This window comes from Pipra filicauda, unplaced genomic scaffold, assembly GCF_003945595.2.
Source record: "Pipra filicauda isolate LSUMZ 115617 unplaced genomic scaffold, ASM394559v2 scaffold440_size556015_pilon, whole genome shotgun sequence".
NCBI classification, from domain to species: domain Eukaryota; kingdom Metazoa; phylum Chordata; class Aves; order Passeriformes; family Pipridae; genus Pipra; species Pipra filicauda.
Window position 1 is genome coordinate 489,712 of NW_024104577.1, and position 18,152 is coordinate 507,863.

Here is an 18,152-nt window from a genome sequence, read left to right on the forward strand (position 1 = left end):
AAATCATTCTAATAATATAAGATATTGTAATAATATAGTACTAACTATAAAACATATTAATAACAATGATATAGAATTAAATTATTATATGATAATATAATAAAATTACATAATTATATAATTATTAGTATATTGATATTAGCAATAATTACAATACTAATAATATTAAATGTCATATTAAAATAATAATAGATATTAATATATTGTTTCATCTCTATACATCCATAAATATAAATATGCAACTATATATATAAATGTAACTCTACCCATCTTTAAACATAACTATAAACAGAGGGATTCCAGCTGCCCTGTTTCACAGGCTTTCCCTCAGTCGCTTCCTCCCACGCAGAGCAGCTCTCCTGGCGAGGTACAGCTCATGGACCTCTGGGAAACAAAGGGAACAGAGTCACTGTGGGTCCTTGTGTACATTCTCCTCAGCAGCACATCGAGCAGTTGTACTCCTGTCAGGGACTGCAAAAGATGGCCTCAAAGGCAGGCTCTCACTTGGGAATTTGAGGCCTGCTGTTTAAAGAATAGGAATTCTTCCAAGTTTTCAATACTTTAAAGTTTTGAAGTACCCAGTAAAGTCCCAGCACTCACCCTGCAAATGGCACAAGAGCTGTAAACAGAGACAGTCACATCTCACAAAGACAGCTCCAGCCTTGTTCTTTCTCTGTGCCGCCAAAGGCCTCAGTCCTTACTTAAATGGCTGAAACTCATGGGCAATGGGAGCTGAGTTATTAACCAGCATCGTTATCTGGGATCTAGAAACTGCCCTCTGAAGTGAGCAACAGTTCCTCCAACTCTACCATCAGCTCTTGGAGGAACAGCTGGGAGGGAAAAGGCCTCCCTACAAGGCCAGCAGCCTGCATCACCTTTGCTCTAGAATAGATATAAAGTGCTCTCTCTCTCCTTTTGGGTCTTGCTGATTTGGGGACATTCAGGTTTTTCCTTTAGTTACTGGATTTGTGAATTGCTTGGCCTCGGATGTTCTGCCTCTTGTTTTTCTCACGTGTCTCAGCATAGGTATCAGCAGATTGGTATTAAATGTAGGTAGTGATTTGAGACAAAAAGCCTGGACTTCTACACTGACATCACCAGTTTGCTGGGTTTTCTCCCTGTTGCTTTAATAGTCACCTCATTACTCAGCACTGCCTCTGTAGCACATCTGGGTTGGTGGTGCAACTCCCAGAACGTCAGGTTTTGTTCACTGATCTAATTCACACCCTTTTGCACAGAAGAACACCTGGTCTGAGCACATCTAGAGAAGTGTGTTGGTGAGTACTCTGTGAGGTTGTACAAGCACAACTATTTTCACTGAAGGCACAAGGAAGCACTAACACTGCAGACAATAACTCAGCTGCTCTGATCTCCCCTTCCTGTAATACTCAGCCTTAGAGCAGCTGTCTCGGTCATCTCTAAAAGAACGTAGACTCTCGTCTTACCAGGCTCATTTGGCTCCAGGGAACTGTTCCCGCTGCTCGCACTGCCAGGCAAAGCTTTCTCTGCTGCAGCCTTGTTCCCAGGCTCCCCTCCTGAAGACTCAGAGGGAACACTAATATTCCCCTTAAAAGAAAAACAAATAGAAATAAACCCAAGGATCACTCGATATTTTCTTGGAATCACTTTAGGGACACAGTAAAAACTGTTCTATGCTCCAGAAGGATGTGTAACACAAAGTGAACACTGCTCAGATGGTTTACAGGACAAGTGCTTTAAACTCAGAATTAAGGTTGCCAAAGTGAAAGCTCTTGTCCTATTAAGCAAAACATGAAATCAGAAAACCAGAATACGCTAAGTGAGGCTGTGTGTCCTCACAGTCAGAACTTTGCCCTCACTTATCACAGGAGCTGCAAGAAACCAGTCAACAGAAATCCAGGTGCCCTCCTTGCTACCCACATGTGTGTCAGGTTGCTCACTGCACAGGGCTGTGCGGTGCAAAACTACACATGAGCCACACATTTCTGGCTGGGAATCCCCCCCCGCCCATCCTCCTTCTAAGACAATAAATTACAAGGTGTTGCTTGCTTTTTGGAGCCTTCTGCTGCTGCCCAACATGTACTTTGCAGCCAGCCATTTACTGAACTGGTGTATTTCCATGATCATGTGACAAAAATCTGTAGGCTAAAAAGTCCCCCAAAACCAGACAACCAAGTCATGTTTCTGCTCCGCTGAGGAAGTAAAGACCCAAGATTAAGCACCTGGAAATTACCTTTAGGCACAAAGATATTCTCACTATGACCAGTTCTAGGATATTCGTCTCTTCTGCCATAGCCTATCCATCAGAATCCCAGAGATGAATGACTGCTCAGAGCCTGCAACATTTCCTTCTATTAAGCAATCAAACGCTTTTGAAAACTGGTATGTGTGATGTTATAGTAGACAAAAGGGTATCACACTTGGGAAGAAGATACTGGTAATGCCAAAAAAATCACACTCCCCACCTTGACTCTGCCCTTACTCAGTGTTAAATATACAAAAGGCAACAGGTCCGTACATCAATAGAAATAGAGACATTCTTTGGCAAAGTTGTGTAACAATAAGCAAAAAGGCCTGTGCCAATTCAGGAACGGAACATTCCAGAGAAGTCTGGGAAGAGCAAGAGTTAGAGAAAGGGGATTCCTAATCAAAAGAGGCAACTTGTCCAACAAAAAATCTAACAGTCCATGAATCGCTCTTCAACACAGAATAAGCCTTTGACCACTTCAATAAGTCCTTGACCATTTCACATCCAGGACCAACACTGTCCTTCACACCAATTACACAAGTCATGGGGCCTCAAAACCCAAATGCCTGCCCCCCAACAACTCCATGGCTTACACACTTAATCCCTCCTTGCTAACAAGGAAGTCTGGGCCCCAAGGGCCTTAAAAATGGAGATTTACTTCTCAAACACAGTTCAAAAGCTGTCAAAGCTGACAATGTTTAACGTGCAGGTGACACCCAATACACTGAGAGGGCTCTAAGGAAAGAGTCCTGCCAACTCCGTGTGTGCTGGTGTAAGGACGTGCTCTTCCCTGCACTGCACTGAGCAGAACAGTTCCATCGAGGCTGGAGCTTTGCAGGGACTTTAGATTAGAATACATATCCCTTTCTAGAAAGAGGGATACCCAAGAGGAAGATGACTAAGCTATGGGACATGGAGAGCAGTAGGGGTAAGTTTGCTCCGGCTGAGGATTTCCAAGCCAGAAACTTTACTGGAGACCTCAAAACACAAAGAGGACAATAAACTGCTGCAACTCCAGCACATGCACACCACAGCACTTTGAGCCACGGGCAGCAGCACCAGGTGCAGTGCAGCTCTTGGCTTTCTTTGGGGTTCAAAAGAGAAAGAGCTAGAGCCCACATCTGGTGCTGCAACAGAGGGACCTCTCACACGCCCCTCACTGCGTGTGAGACTTTGCCTTCAGTGGTAATGCTCAAAATACTCTTCTCTTATTTAGGATCCAAGACATCATGTTATAACCTACAAAGCTTCCACTTCATCACTGTGAATGCAACTGCAGGAGGTATTATTCCCAAGAAAATGAGTCCCCTAATTTGGCCAACACAAGCTAACCCACCTCACACTCATGAATGTGGGATACTTTTTCAGTCCCTCTTCTTCTTTAAACCTTAACTTTACCAACCAAACTCTTTGCTGTCCATTAGAAGCTGAATTAAAGAAGCCTTTACTTCCCAGGCGGGCAACTACATTAAAAACAGGTCAGTCCAGCCCCCAGCATTGCTATTGAATGGAGTTACCTCAAGAAAGGGAAACATTTCAGGCAGGTTTGATGCAAGCACCTCCTCGAGCATCTGAAACACAACTTCCGGATCTACTCCTGCCCACTCGTCTGCAGCAGAGGGATTACAGGCCCAGCTGGAGATCGTTGATGCTGCAGAACCAGCACTGCCAGTCAGAGAATCGGGGGCTGAACTCCCCAGTGTGGCTGCAAGAATCCAAACACGGTCATCAGGCTTCCAGAATTTGGGTTTGGTTTGCAGAGCTCTGTTGCTTCCTTTGATTAAACATTTCAGGAATCACACAGTAAACTCAATTCCAGAAATGTATTTGTGCTCTCCGGGTCATCTGAAGACCAATTACCGATTTATTAATCTTAAAGAAAAGTATTCTAGTTGATGTGTACATTGAAATTATACATAAATTATATATATTATATAAAGTATTAAAATATGGATTGTAAAGTCTGTACACACACATAAAAGCTTCATAATTGCAGACTTCTGTATCTTCCCATCAGCTTTTTGATTTGGCTGTTTTGGTTTCTCATCACAACATACCACTGAAAGCGGATTCACCTAAGACGAGATTACATCTTCAGACGCACACACCAAAACTGAACTGCGATTTTATTCTAAAAAGCAGCGTTGTGGAACAGTGTTCTCCAGGTAGGACTGTTTGGGTAACACACAGAGGTCATCTAAAAGTAATGTCATTCTTTGCAGGACAGATAATCTTAAAAATCTGCACTATCCTATCATTGTCCTAGTTTTGCTTAATTAAAAGAAAGATGAAAGTCAACCTAACACCGACTAGTTGTGGGCAAATGCTTTTCTCCTTGCCCTTTCACCTCAACAGAGAGGCTGTGTGCAAAACCCCCAGGGGATGCTCTAAATCTGGAGGAAGGATAGGAAAACCAGAGTGTGAATCTTTTTGCTTTCAAGATCTCTCTTCCTTTTAGACCTTGCGCTTTCTATCTGATTCTCGCTTGAGATAAACAGGTGACAGAGCATTGTAGAAAGATACTTAAACCTATCACTTTTTAGTATGTTTTGAAAAGCAAGTGCAGAAGCTGTTTCCATACCTGCAGGATTGTAGGTTGGTGAGTTCCGCTCTGAAGCTGTGCAGCTGTTGTGCTCTGGAAGGGCCATGGCAGCGGTTTGAGGCCCTTGGTGAAGCAGTGGAAGGAAGAACACAGGCTGCACTGTGGATGTGGACGTGACCGGGACCTCCCTTGAAAACCTGAGAAGTCCTGGAGTGACAACCACTTTACTGCGAGGTGCTGGAGAAGCCTTACAGCTTTGAACACCTTGACTTGTCCTGGAAGGGACTGGAGGCACATCTAAACCTCTGGCTGGTAAAGTAAAGAGGTTCTGGCCCAAGCTCACTGTGTAGGAGTAGTGGAAGAAGAAAGGAAGAAAGGAGATAGAGAGTCAGTATTGGTCCTCCTGTACACCTCCCTTGGCAGCAATTGTACTTCTATCAGGGAATATAAAATCTCAGATACTCCCAAGCAGGGTTAGAAAGAAAAAATCCCATGTTCTGGGGATTGTCAACAACAAATAACTTGTCTATTTAGCTCTCACCTACTCATTCAATCCTCGTGCAATACCATCTAGCTTTGGCAGGAGACTTCCTGCCAGGTCTTCCTCCCCTCTGCACAAAACTCACAGGATACTCCCGCCAGCTGTCCCTGCACAGGACCGACCCATCGTGTCCCACGGACTCCCAGAGAGCTCCTTAAGCCTCCGCAGAGCTGGGCAGGGAGCAGGGACATCCCTGGGCAGGGCTGGGCCAGCTCGCCAGCGAGAAGCGAAGGCGTTCCCAGCGCAGCCCAGCCGAGACTGTCCTGCTGCAGCCCACGGGCAGAGCGGGACACACGGGAACAGCTCCCGGGCTGTGCCAGCAGATCTGCCTTCCCCAAGGACAACCCTGTCTGGCCCCAGGTGAGCTGAGCTGAGCTGAGCTGAGCTGAGCTGAGCTGAGCCGCCCCAGCAAGGGCAGGGAGCCCTCCTGTCTCGGGGCAGTGCCCATTCCCATTTCCAACCCCTCGCCCCCCGCGTGTCCCACCCGTCTCACCGGCCCGGGGCGGCAGCAGCCGGTCCCTGTGGAGCTGCTGGAAGCGGCTGGGCTGCCGGCTGCGCACCTCCAGCCCGGCCGCCAGCCGCTCCCTGTTGGCCCTGGTCAGGCGCTTGATGTGCACCAGGAGCTCGGGGCGGTCGCGCCGAAAGTAGGGGCTGCAGAAGCGGAGCAGGGACCCGGCAGAGGCCGGCAGGGCCGCGGCACCGCCCCCCGCCAGCACCGACGTCTTGTGGAAGCCGTACAGGTTGAGCTGGCGCACGAAGCTGCCGAAGTTGGTGGCTTTGAAGGCGCCCGGGGCCGCCGCCGCCGCCGCATCGCCGCCCGCGCCGCCCGCGCTCAGCAGCTCCCGCTCGAAGAGCGCCCGGTCGACGAGCAGCCCCTGGGCGCGGGGGTCCCAGCGCACGGAGCGGACGCGTGGGCTGTTCACCAGCTGCCACAGCTTGGCGGGGAAGGTGCTGGGGCTGACGCCGGCGGGCAGCGGCAGCTCCTCCATGGCGCCGGTCGCCGACGGACGGACTGTCGCGACCCGCGGCGCCGCGAGGACACAACGCCCGGAGCGCAACGGCCGCGGCTGCGGCGGCGCCGCGCGGCCCGAGGGGGGCGCTGGAGAGCCCGCGGGGCAGAGCCCGGAGCGCGCCCGGAGGGGCCGTGAGGGGAGCGGGGACGCGAATGGGGGGGAGCGGGATCCGGAGTGACGGGCAGAGCTCGGCGGCAGCTCATGAAACTGGAATCACGGCGAGTTGATAGAAACCAAATGTAGAATGGAGCTGGTTGGTTCCACCATGAGCAGAAAGAGCTCTTGTACTCACTGGTCTCCTGACACAGGTCGGGTCTTCAAGGCTAAATGCAAACCCCTGTGGAAATGCCAGAGAGCAGCTGTCCAAGGGCTGAGCAAGCCTGGCATAGCCATCAGGAATCCGTGTCTTCTTTTGCAATGGAGGTGGGATGCGAGCTTTTCGCTAACCTTTCCTAAACAGCAGAGGCCCTTGGTCCTTTCAGTTTTGATTTGACCTGTCAATCACAGTTTGCCTGGCAAACAAAGTGGGGCTTAAACATAATTGTGCACACTGTAAAACACCAGCCGGCACAGCGGGTTTGTTAATTGAGGACCTTTAGTTGGGACCTGTCCCCAAAGCTGACACCATATTCGGATGAGCTTGCAGGCCATCAAACAGACTGGAGGATCTGGAGAACCTGAGAGATGTTTATGCCGTGATGTATCCAAGGGATGGGCATTTACCATGTTGCTTCTTGCAGTGACAAAGGGGTTGCAAGGAGCTGGGTAAGGTGTTTGAAGAGCCTACTTTCACTCCATCTCAGGATTCTGTGGGCTGAATTTATAGCTGGCTTGAATTAATTATGTTTTAGAGAGTTCAGCAATTTTGTGGGTGATATTATCAAATTTTTTGCTCTTACTGACTGCTTCAAGCTTCTCTTGGTCAGAATTGAACTCATAAAATGACTGGATTGTAAAATAACAGGTTCCCTAGCAGAGAAGTACATATTAAACCATGGGTGTGTCAAAATAAGAATAAAACTCAATTAATTAAATCCCATTTAGAAAACTGTAGAAATGTGTCACATAAAATATTTCCATATAGTAACTCGTCACTTTGCTGGCAGCTCAGTTTCAAGTTTTTTTCAAATGTTGTGACTGATGGAGAATGAAAATTACTCTTCAAGACCAATGCTTTCCAAGTAGGTTCAATTTCTCATTTTCCTTTTAAATTTTCACATTTTCATGTAAGGAATAGGAAATAAGAGGTATGTCTAGCCATTAAGTAACGCAACTCCTGGACTGAAAACATTTTGTCATCTATTGTTTTGCTTTGAACTCACTTAACAGACTTCCTTAACAAGCACACAGATGTTGCTGAGCATTGGCTTTCAGAGCGGGAATCTTAAAGGTAAACCAGGATATTTTGTCTCAGCGGAACATATTTTTGTCAAAAGTAAACCAAAGAAGAGAAAAAAACTTGTCTTGTAGCGATATTGTTGAGCAGACTACTGTCTGTAAAATGCATGGGACAGTCTATAAATCCAGAAGCTCAAGGGAAACCTCTATTGTAATTAAAGAGAAAACAAAATTAATTTTGTTGTTTCCACTTTGATTTACCCTGCTCCCAAATGTTCTGCCCCTCTTGGTGTTTTCTAAACTTCTTGCCCCTACTTTCCTATTTCTATTAGATGGGAAGGCATTGTTGGGAAAGGCTTCCAGATTTCTGGAGATATGAATCTGCATTCAGGACTAAAGCTTAAGTTGCTGCCAAATATGTGACTGAAAATCATCGTGTGCTTTAAGACTCTCCACAGTAAAAAAGTGAGTAAAATTACTGACGATTTAAATATAAGAAAAACAAACAAACCTTAAGAAACAAGAACTGCCAAATCTTCCATTGCAGAAAACCACTGATTTTTTTTCTTTCTGTAAATGTTTTTTGTAGATGTTTTCATCCTTCCATGGGTAAGCAAGGATCTGCTCCTAAAATGAGGAGAAAAAGGACATGGAGACCCAGTGGGAGCAGGGACAGGTGGCCTGGCACCTAAGGCTTCTGTCTACTTGCTATTACCACTGGTTATACGGAAGAGAGAGAACACAAAGCTAAAATAATTAAATCCGATACCTGATTGACTGAAGTAAAATGTATTAATCTGGAGCTATGTATTAATAAATGTATTAAGCTGGGAGCTTTAAGCAACAGATCCTGCACCAGCACATAGTCCACCACAGCAGCTTCTGCTGGAGGCCACATGCCAGGCTAGTGGCCTTCCCTCATGCCTGATGTGGAGCAAGATGTTACTAGCAATATTCGGAGTGTGTCTGGAGGAACACAGACAGACTGATCTGGGAGAAGTCTGAAAAGACAGTGTCTGCTCCTTTGGTTTCTTCCCCTTGCTCTCAAGGATGCAGTATTTCATGTACTTCTGGAAACAACTTCTCGGTTATAAAACATTAAAGCCTAGTTTATCTGAACCATCTTAGAAACAGGTACTTCCAGCTTTCAAGCTCAGTGAAGAAATTGAGGCTTGATATGTGAGAAGATGAGAAGAGCAGCTTGTTCTCATAAAACACACCTTCCCCTTGCCCACAGAAGAAAGGCTGCATGAAGGCAAAAGGCTGAAGACTCGGGTGCAGTAGTTCAATCCTACACCTCTGCCACCTGCGCAAGGCAGTCTCATCCCTTTCTCTGAGCTATGAGTTACTGTAACATATGTGGGCCTGACCTTCAGGGCTTCCTTGGAGCTAAAGATGTAGCAGGGATGGTGAGACAGCCCAGCCCAGGTGGTGATGGATCCTGGGCTCTCCAGAGTCATGAGCAGGGTGCCACCAGCCCTTCTACCCTAGTCTGAAGGGACAGCAACTCCAGATCCTTCTTGCAGGTGTGGGGCCAGGCTCCATCGCTCATGCTTTTGAGGAGCATCAGTGCACTGTCAGAAGCATGGAGATTTGGCAAGCGGAGAGGGACATGGCACTGTGAGTGAGTGCCAGTGGCACTGGATGAGACTGGAGCAAAATGCCCCTTTCTGCTTCTCCCTGAGGCAGGGACATGACCCACAGGAGTGGGAGACTCACACACAGAGCTGGGCACTAACTAGCCAAGTCCTCCAAATCCTGGCATAGCCCAAGGAAAGGCAGTGAGAGGAGAAGGTGTCATCCAGCTGCAGGCAGTCCATGCTGACTGTTCTCACCACTCTACCCCTCACAGGAAATCTTGGCAAGGGGTCAGGAGCAGGGATAAGACGCAAGGCCATAGATGCATGATACAGGTGGCCGAGGGAGAGAGCAACACAGAAATGTAGAAGTTGAAAACAGGAAACAGTCTTTCCCTTTTTCTCCTGACACTGAGTGCTGGCAGGGAAAGACATCCCATTGTGACATCACCTGCTGGTGGAAGGTGATATCACTGAGCAGCAGATTGTGACACCACTGGGGGATGCATTGTGACATATCATCCCTCACTGCTTATATTTTTCTGTAGGCAGAGCCTGGCCAGTCTGGCTCCAGCCTGAAGTTCATCCAGGCAGGACTGTGAGGTCTGGAGGACTGAGCCAGGCTTCTCTGGTGCTGAGTGGATTTCAGTGCAGACTCGGCGCAATCCCTCCTGTTTCCCTGGCCCTGGCTAGTTTGGCAGCTGGGCACTGTGGGTGCTTGCAGCAGTGAAGGTTGGGACAACATCCCCTGGGGTGGTCAGGGGTGAGTGACGGGGCTCAGGGAGCTGGGAGTGTGTTGTTCTTAAGGGACCTGGACATTTCTTCTTCCCATTCCCGGGATAGCAGTGACCATGGTGACTCCCTCCTGTGGTGTGTGACACCAGGGAGGGCAAGCAGCTCCTGATCCTCAGCTCTCACCAGTGTGCTGTAGGGCACAAAAATGACTTCGGAGACAGATGGCAACTGCTCCATCTGCCAGGACACTCAGAAGGACGTGGCTTCTGCTCTGCCCTGTCACCACCGTTTTTGCCGGGGCTGCATCCTGCGGTGGACACACATAAATCCCGTGTGCCCACTCTGCAGAAGAATTATAGAGACTGTGAGGTTTTCTGATGACTCCATGGAGATTGTCATCACAGCCCCTGATGAGCTGCCAGATGCCATCAGCCAGGCAGGGACAGCTCCTGATGGCCCTCAAGGAAACAGCCCCCATTCCCCTGTGGCATCCCATCCATCTTCTTCACAGTGGACACCACCCCAAGCTGTTGGTGGTGTCCTGCCTGACCTCTGGGCAGAACTTTTCCGTCGACAACAGCAACTCCTGGACCCGCTGCGGCCCTGGCTGCACCAGAGGCTGGAGACCATCTATGGAGACCAGTGGTGGCTGGCAAGGAATGCACAGAGCAGCATCCTGCATGCCCTCTGTGTCTTTGGTCCAGATGAGGAGATCATGGTCCAGAGGCTGCAGGACATCCTGGAGGAACACACAGTGCCACTGGTCCAGGACACCATCAACATCATTGTGGGCCAGTGCAGTGAAGAGGCCAGGAGGCTGCTGCGCTCCCACGCTGCTGGGGATGAGGACAACAGCCCAGCAGCCAGCACCAGCTCCAGCAACTCCAGCTCCAGCTCCTCCATCATTAGCTCCAGCAACTCCAGCTTCAGTTCTTCCAGCACCAGCTCCAGCAACTCCAGCTCCAGCTGCAGCAACTCACGAGAGGGGACTCCCACCAGCAGCCCTGCAGTCTCTGTGCAGGAGGAGGAAGCTGGCACAATGGAGGCCTTCCCACCCAGGCATCACAATCTGCCACACCCTGTGCCTGTCCCTGCAGAGCAGGACCAACGCCAGGAGGAGCTGGGGCAGGCAATGACAGTGGCAGGTCCCTCTGCCCAGGGCAGCAGCTGCAGCCCCTCCTCTCCCAGCCAGGGCACGGACCACTCACCTCGGGGTCCCCGGCACCCCCCAAAGAGGAGGGCCCTCAGCTCCCAAGACATTCCCCAGCCCAGCAAGAGGTCACCCCGCCGGCAGCAATAACAGGGTTCTCAGAACTCTTTATTCAAGGAAAAACAAAGAATTTTTTATTTCCTTCATGCAATCTCTAGGTGCTGTTTTCTTCCCCTTTCTAGTACCCTTCCCTTTCCCCTTATGCCCCAGTATGGGTGCCACCCACATGTGGTAGCACGGGCAGAATTTACCACCGAGACCTTTAGAAAGCCCTGGGTCTATGTGACCAGTCTGCTGCAAACATCCCTCATGACTGTTGTTTATCCATCGATCCAGAGGCAATTACTTTTGGCAGTTTGAGTTGGAGTTCATCAGTTCTGCTGCACTGCCGGACTGTGGGACAAGGCTGTGTGAAGAGAGAACTTTACACTTTGCAAATTAAGCAGATACCAAACTGACTAATACTGCAGGGATATAGAACATGAACCTAAAACCCTGCTAAAATTGCTGATATGGACTCTGTTGATGACCATCTTAAACTTGAATCTTCTCACAGCATTAGGGAAAGATCACAGAATGGATGTGGGTGCAGAGAACCTTGGAAGGTCTCTGGTCCAAGCTTCTGCCTAAGTTGGGTTGATGGTGGGGTTAGATCAGGTGCTCAGGGCTTTGTCCAGATGGGGCTTGAAACCACCAAGCAGAGAGATGGCAAAAACCTCACTGGGAAACCTGGCCCCTGCCAGTCTATCCTCATAAGGGAAGAGGGACCCTGGTCTCCAGCCTGAATTGCCCAGTTTTAGCTGATGCCATGTGCCTGCAGCATGGGAAGGCCTGCTGTGACAACACTGGGGGGTGGAGGCTGATGTCACCAAGCTGTGAACTGTGACATCACCAGGTAATGGATTGTGACCTCACTTTCCTCATGACTTATCTTGGGAACCTGGGGGACAGAATGCCTTTTGTGCTGTCACTGGGCATGGAGGCTGATGTCACTGAGGAGTAGATTGTGACATCACAGTGTGTTGTGACATCACAGTGTGTTGTGACATCTTGTCCCTGTCTGCTTCTGTGTGTGCAGAGCCTGGGCCTGTCTGGTCGCAGCCTGAACTTCATGTGAGCAGGACAGTGAAGTCTGGAGAATCAAACTAGGCTTGTCCAGTGCTGGCTGGTGCCTATCATTGGCAGATCTCAGTGCCAGTCCCAGGGCCATCACTCCTGGCCCTGCCTGGTTCAGGCAGCTGGGAGTACTGGCAGCAGTGAAGGTTTGCTGTGTGGGACAATGTCCCCCTGGGGTGGCTGAAGGGGTGCAGGGAGCTTGGAGGGCGTCCTTCTCAAGGGACCTGGACATTTCTTCCTCCCCTTCCTGCCATAGCCAGTGACCATGGCCTCTCCTTCCTGCAGTGTGTGACACCAGTGAAGGTAAGCAGCTCCTGATCCTCAGCTCTCCCCAGCGCACTGCAGAGCACAAAATGGCCATGGAGACAAGACGGCAACTGCCCCATTTGCCAGGACACCAGAAGGACATGGCTTCTACTCTGCCCTGTCACCACTGTTTCTGCCTGGGCTGTATCCTGCGGTGGGCTCAGAGAAATCCATCATACCCACTCTGCAGAAGAACAGTAGAGACTATCAGGTTTTCTGACAGTGAAGATGACTATCTGGAGACAGCCATCACAGCCCCTGAGGAGCTGCCAGATGGCAGCAGCCTGGCAGGGACAACTCCTGACGGCCTGGATGAGAAAGCCCCTATTTCCCAGTGGCATCCCATCCATCTTCTCCACAGGGTAAACTATCCCCACCTGAGCAGAGGGCCTCAGGGCTGGAGTTTGGAGGTGGTCTTCTTCCTGAGGTCTGGGCAGGACTTTTCCGTGGACGACAGCAGCTCCTGGACCCTGTGCGGCCCTGGCTGCGCCAGAGGCTGGAGGGAATATACCGGGGCTGGTGGTGGCTGGTTGAGGCCGCAGAGAGCACCATCCTGCACGACCTCTGTGTCAAGGGGCCGAATGCACAGGCCTTGATTGAGAGGCTGGAGCCTCTCCTCGAGCAACACACAGCACTGCTGATCCATGGTGCCATCAACATAATTGTGGGCCAGTGCAGCGAGGAGGCCCAGAGGCTGCTGCAATCTGGTGCAGTCAGAGATGAGAACAACAGCCCTGTGGCCAGAGCCAGCTCCAGCAATTCCAGGAACTCCAGCTCCAGCAACTCCAGCTCCAGCTCCAATAGCTCCAGGACCAGCAGTTCCTGGGAGAGGAGTCCCACCAGTGGTCCCAAAGGCTGTAACTTGGAGGAGGAAGTCAGCACACTGGAGGCTGCTTCTCCCAGGGGTCCCAGGCATCTCCCACCTGTGCCTGTCTCTGCAGAGCAGGACCAGCCCCAGGAGGAGCTGGGGCAGGCAATGACAGTGGCAGGTCCCTCTGCCCAGGGCAGCAGCTGCAGCCTCTCTATGCCCAGCCAGGGCAGGGAGTGATTGCCCGGGGGATCCTGGCACCCTCCAAACAGGAAGGCCCCCAGCTCCCAGGACTCTCCTCATCCCAGCAAGAGGCTGCCCCACTGGCAGCATTAGCAGAGCTCTTGCAGCTCTTTATTCAAAGAAAGGGAAATAAATTGTTATTTCCCTCACACAGTCTCTCTTGCTGCTTTCTCTCTCTTCTACTTCCTTTCCTCTTCCCCTTGTGCCCCACTGATGGTGTTTTACACACCAGATCAGTAATTGTTGGGTCAGAAACACCTTGAAGCAGGTTCAGGGAGGTGTATGCAGAGGGGGAAGGGATGGGTCAAACCTCATGGAGCTGAGGTGGTGTTGTATCCCTCATGTCAGGGCCTGGAGCCCACATGGGGAAGCCCTGGAGCAGCTGTCAGTCACAAACAGTCCTGGAAAACTTCAACACCCCACAGCTCCTGGAGCCCCTAACCCAGCCTCAGATTAGCAGGGACAGTGAGGATACTGCCCTTCACCCTGGCCTGGAGCCCCAGAGTGTCCAGTGGGTCAGAGGCCCCACCTGGCGGGGGTTGGCAATAAGGACCAGAGCAGGTAAAACCAAAGGCATAGGTTTGCCATGCAATCGTGGCCCTGCCATCCAGATGTGAGAGCTGGTAGCTATATAATCTGTCTCCTCCTTTTGCCAAGCTCCTTTATTTTCTTCCCTAAAAAAAAAAGTGCCTCTTGGGAACAAGGGTGTGGCTTATTCTCCTGACACTGTCTCAAGGTGTTGAAGAACCCTCTACATATATATTTTAAAGTAAAACTCTAGGCTAAGCCCATGAGCTTGTGGCTCCAGGGCTGGAGTGTTATAGGGTGGCACCCATGTGGTGAGGTACACAGCCATAGGCCCCTGGAGCCCCAGGGCCATTTTGGACATGCTTCCCATAAGAATTCCTGCTGCAGCCACACACTCACAGTGCAGCAGATGCCTAAGGCAGAGTAGGCAGTAGGGGCAGCTGGGCTTATCACAGGACGATGCCCTCAGCCTGCCTCCATTCCCCCTCTCTGCCCAGCCACCCACACTTCTGCTCTGGTTTCTCTCCCCTGTCTGATGACAAACAGGGCAGCGTGCAGAGAGTACATGTTCTGGCAGACAGGCAAGTTCTAGTGCAAAATTCATCCTGAGTCATAATTTTATCTCTATGTCCCAAACAAATAAAATTTTTTCAGGACAGATTTATGTTATTGACAATATTATTGAAGGAGACAGTAATAGTTTTGATTCCAGCCCGTATTAAATCTTGGAAAAACACTTTTTAAGATAATACTTTTCATTTCCTATTAATACAAAGACTGGAGTTGCCCAGTTTAAGGAAATTTACTGAAATAATATGTCAAGTAGATACACTGTCTCAGGAGAGTAGAATAAAAATTACTTATTGCAAAAAGAAATTAATACAAAAGTGCATAATGAGAATCATATATCTGGCAGAGGTACACATGACTGAGGTTAATGGGGACCCAGGACTTAAACAGCAGAGGGGTTGTTTTGTTGTTCAGTTTATAAACGAGCAAATTTTAGAGGCCACATTGCCTTGCAATAAGAGATAAAAAATTACTCTTTCAGGAAAGAGAAAAGATTTATTTTAAAAATATTATTCTTTTAAATTATTTTAATATAAAAGGCAAAGAAGAACAGGCATTTTGATTTTTAAAGAAAAATATTTTAAAAAAAGGCAAAGAGAAGCAACTATTTTAATTTGGTAAAGAAATCCACCACTAGAATGGATAACGGACAACTTCATTGTCAAATATTGCATGTTATTTTTATTGCAAAAAATTTAAAGGGAAACAGCGTTATTTCTCAGTCACTATTTTTTAGAATCAACGGTGCTCTGTTTCTCAAAGGTCTAGAAGTGTGTACTCTCTGCACTTGAAGTACAAAAGAGACTGACATTTCACCTGAAACATTGTTCTGATATTTTTTAAACAAGAGCCTAAGCAAGTCTATCAGCTTTTTTATTTCCTTTATTTTCAGTATTTGCTTTTGCTGGTTTGAAAGCAGAGCCATTTCAAAGCCAAACTCAGCTCATCTCCAGATAGAAGGCACTGGGTTAAGTCCTTTTTAGAACAAAAATCCAATGCTTGTGCTGACAGTGGATGTATTCAGGGTACAGAATAAGAAAGACTTCCAGGAATAACATGGGGAGAAGTTCTCATGTGTGGGAATTCAGGATAGCGATGCCATGAGGGGAAGATTTGACATCACTGAAGGATGGGGGAAATGGACAAGGAAACTTAGATGATATTTAGACCTATTTGTGCTCTAATTGTGGAGTCAGACTGAACGATCAGGGAGACATCAGTGCTAGTTCTAGGCCAGCTGGTGGAGCTTGTGCTATCCTTGTTATGTTTGCTAGAGCCATCATGGGGCTCTCAGGGAGCAAGTGATCATAGGCTGTGTGCTGGTGGAAGCATTTGAATGTGGGCTAATGCTCAGTTATTTCTGGCAAAAGACAGTAGCAGTGAAGAGGCAAGGCCATGCAAGTCACGTGTTAACTTTTTTGCCTTTTGCCTAAGGCTTTGGGGATCCTTGGCTTACCTGGCTCCATCCTGCATTTCTAAATGATGGTCAGAATTGCTGCTGTTCAGTTCATCCCTAATAGTCCAGATGGTCCAAGGCCCTGAGCGACACTCTGGCACAAACTTTCTGAAAGTATGTACAAAGCACGTTTTAGCTTTTCCATGTCGAAGCAATTACCCAGGGTAACTATTTCTGCCTCTGAAGCACCAGCTGTTCACAACTGTCTTTCCTGTGTATCAGCAGATCAATGCTGCAGCAAGAACCATCACTTAAAAAGGCCAGATTATTCACCTGCAATGTCAAATGACACATTTAAAGTTCTTCTAGTCACAGCAGGAGCTGCCTGGAGGAATTTCTTAGGACAGTCGGAGCTTCCCACCCAGAGAGCTCCCACATCTCTGAGTTGTGAAAGTGGACAGAAGTCACTCAGCCACCCAGTATTGAGCCAGTCCATTTTTGATCCAATTCATCAATCCAATTCATTATCTGAGCTATGAAAATAACTAGAAATTAAGTTTCTGGACCACTTAAAGGACTAATGTCTGAAGTTCATCAGTTGTGCACACAGGTATATCTCTGGTACTTGGTAATACCACTATTGTAATGAAATTACTGTTTACAACTCCCTCACAACTTAATCTCTCTTGCCATACTGGAGGATAAATAAAGAGGCTTATCTTTTGCTGTGAGAAGCAGGTCATTAGTCTCAGATGCTTGCAGTGACTCTGCTCACTCCTCAACAGATGGAAATGGCAGCAAAAAAACAGTTCTTGATTTGTAAAAATTGTTCAGGCCCAACAGACTGAATTTTCATGATGAAACTGACCTTTAGACGTGCTCCAGCAGCAATACTACATGATGGAAGGAAACCAGAGACAGCAGATTGCACGCCAAAAGCTGTTTGCTTCCCTTATTGGCACAAATTAGCTGAACAAAACAAGGTTTATCTCTTTCTTTGTCTGCCTACCTCCTACTGCTGCTTTAGGTCTCAGGCATAGTTCTGGCACCTGGAAGGATGTCAAATGTCAGTGAAGGAAACTCAGAGGATGCGGCTGTTTTCTACCAGGTCAGGTGTTTCAGAAATTATTCTTTAGATGGAAAATGCTACTGTACAGAGTGATTGAAAACCTGTAGTTCTACCAAAGCAAACCTATTTAACTGCTAGCAGTCAGGGGAAGGCCTGGATGAGAAATGAATTGTTTTCAGATCTTTTTCCAGTTCCGAAATCTTTAATTCCTTTCTTTGCACCTTTTTGAGTTCTATCAAGAATTAAAAAAACCCCAAACAACCAAACAAACCAAAAACAAAGCCAAACCATCAAAACCCAATAAAAACAGCAAACAAATCCCCCTTGAAAACTACATTTGCTAAAGATAATCCCCTTCTCCTATCTGATTTAGCTAATCAACAAGAATTTTATTATAGCAGCGGTGCTGTTTTCCAAGAATCAGAGAATGGTTTGGGTTGAAAGTGACCTCAAAGACCACCTTGTTCCAACCCCCCTGCCATGAGCAGGGTCACCTTCCACTAGACGAGGTTGCTCTAAGCCCCATCCAACCTGGCCTTGAACACTTCCAGGGGTTGGGCATCCACAGCTTCTCTGGACAACCTGTGGCAGGGCCTCACCACCCTCACAGTAAAGACTTTCTCTCTAACATCTAATCTAAACCTGTCCTCTTTCAGTTTAAAACTATTGCACCTTATCCTGTCACTGTCAGCTTGTAGAAAACCTCCCTCCCTAAGTCTGGATTTAAACCACCCTCTGCTGTTGCTGTTGGATGAAAGGGTGGTAAATGTGTTTGTGTACTCGATAGTAATGTGTTTTGTGTCTCTCATGCTAATGAGGGCTCTGGTTTAAATGCTCAACACAGTCTTTGATATTTTTCTCAGCACCACAGTGTCTCATCTGGAAACAGACAGCTGTGATACACTAACGAGCACTTTTCAGCCATAGTTGGGT

General features: G+C 48.2%; 2 protein-coding genes and 1 pseudogene across 2 annotated transcripts; 2 read left to right on the top strand and 1 right to left on the bottom strand.

Annotated features, from left to right (window-relative positions):
• Positions 1 to 174: 174 nt before the first annotated feature.
• On the bottom strand, positions 175 to 6,299 carry LOC113989379 (heat shock factor protein 5-like). Its single transcript, XM_027723878.2, has 5 exons — positions 5,804 to 6,299; positions 4,809 to 5,111; positions 3,745 to 3,932; positions 1,446 to 1,566; positions 175 to 384 (listed from the first exon to the last, which is right to left on the bottom strand). The coding sequence occupies exons 1-5, from the start codon at positions 6,297 to 6,299 to the stop codon at positions 314 to 316; spliced, it is 1,179 nt and encodes a 392-aa protein (XP_027579679.2). The 3' UTR covers positions 175 to 313.
• Positions 6,300 to 8,998: 2,699 nt separating this feature from the next.
• LOC113989377 lies at positions 8,999 to 11,329 on the top strand. The gene has a single exon (XM_027723876.2). It carries the CDS (start codon positions 10,179 to 10,181, stop codon positions 11,271 to 11,273), a length of 1,095 nt encoding a protein of 364 aa, XP_027579677.1. The 5' UTR covers positions 8,999 to 10,178; the 3' UTR covers positions 11,274 to 11,329.
• Positions 11,330 to 11,695: 366 nt separating this feature from the next.
• LOC113989380 lies at positions 11,696 to 13,812 on the top strand (annotated as a pseudogene).
• Positions 13,813 to 18,152: the final 4,340 nt, after the last annotated feature.

Excerpts from the sequence above, each read along its gene's own strand:
- LOC113989377 (XM_027723876.2), top strand. The coding sequence starts at position 10,179 with ATGACTTCGGAGACAGATGGCAACTGCTCCATCTGCCAGGACACTCAG.
- LOC113989379 (XM_027723878.2), bottom strand. The coding sequence starts at position 6,299 with ATGGAGGAGCTGCCGCTGCCCGCCGGCGTCAGCCCCAGCACCTTCCCC. Across the intron at positions 3,933-4,808 it reads ACCAACCTACAATCCTGCAG|CCACACTGGGGAGTTCAGCC; the intron begins GTATGGAAACAG and ends GGATTCTTGCAG. Across the intron at positions 385-1,445 it reads CCTGGAGCCAAATGAGCCTG|AGGTCCATGAGCTGTACCTC; the intron begins GTAAGACGAGAG and ends TTTGTTTCCCAG.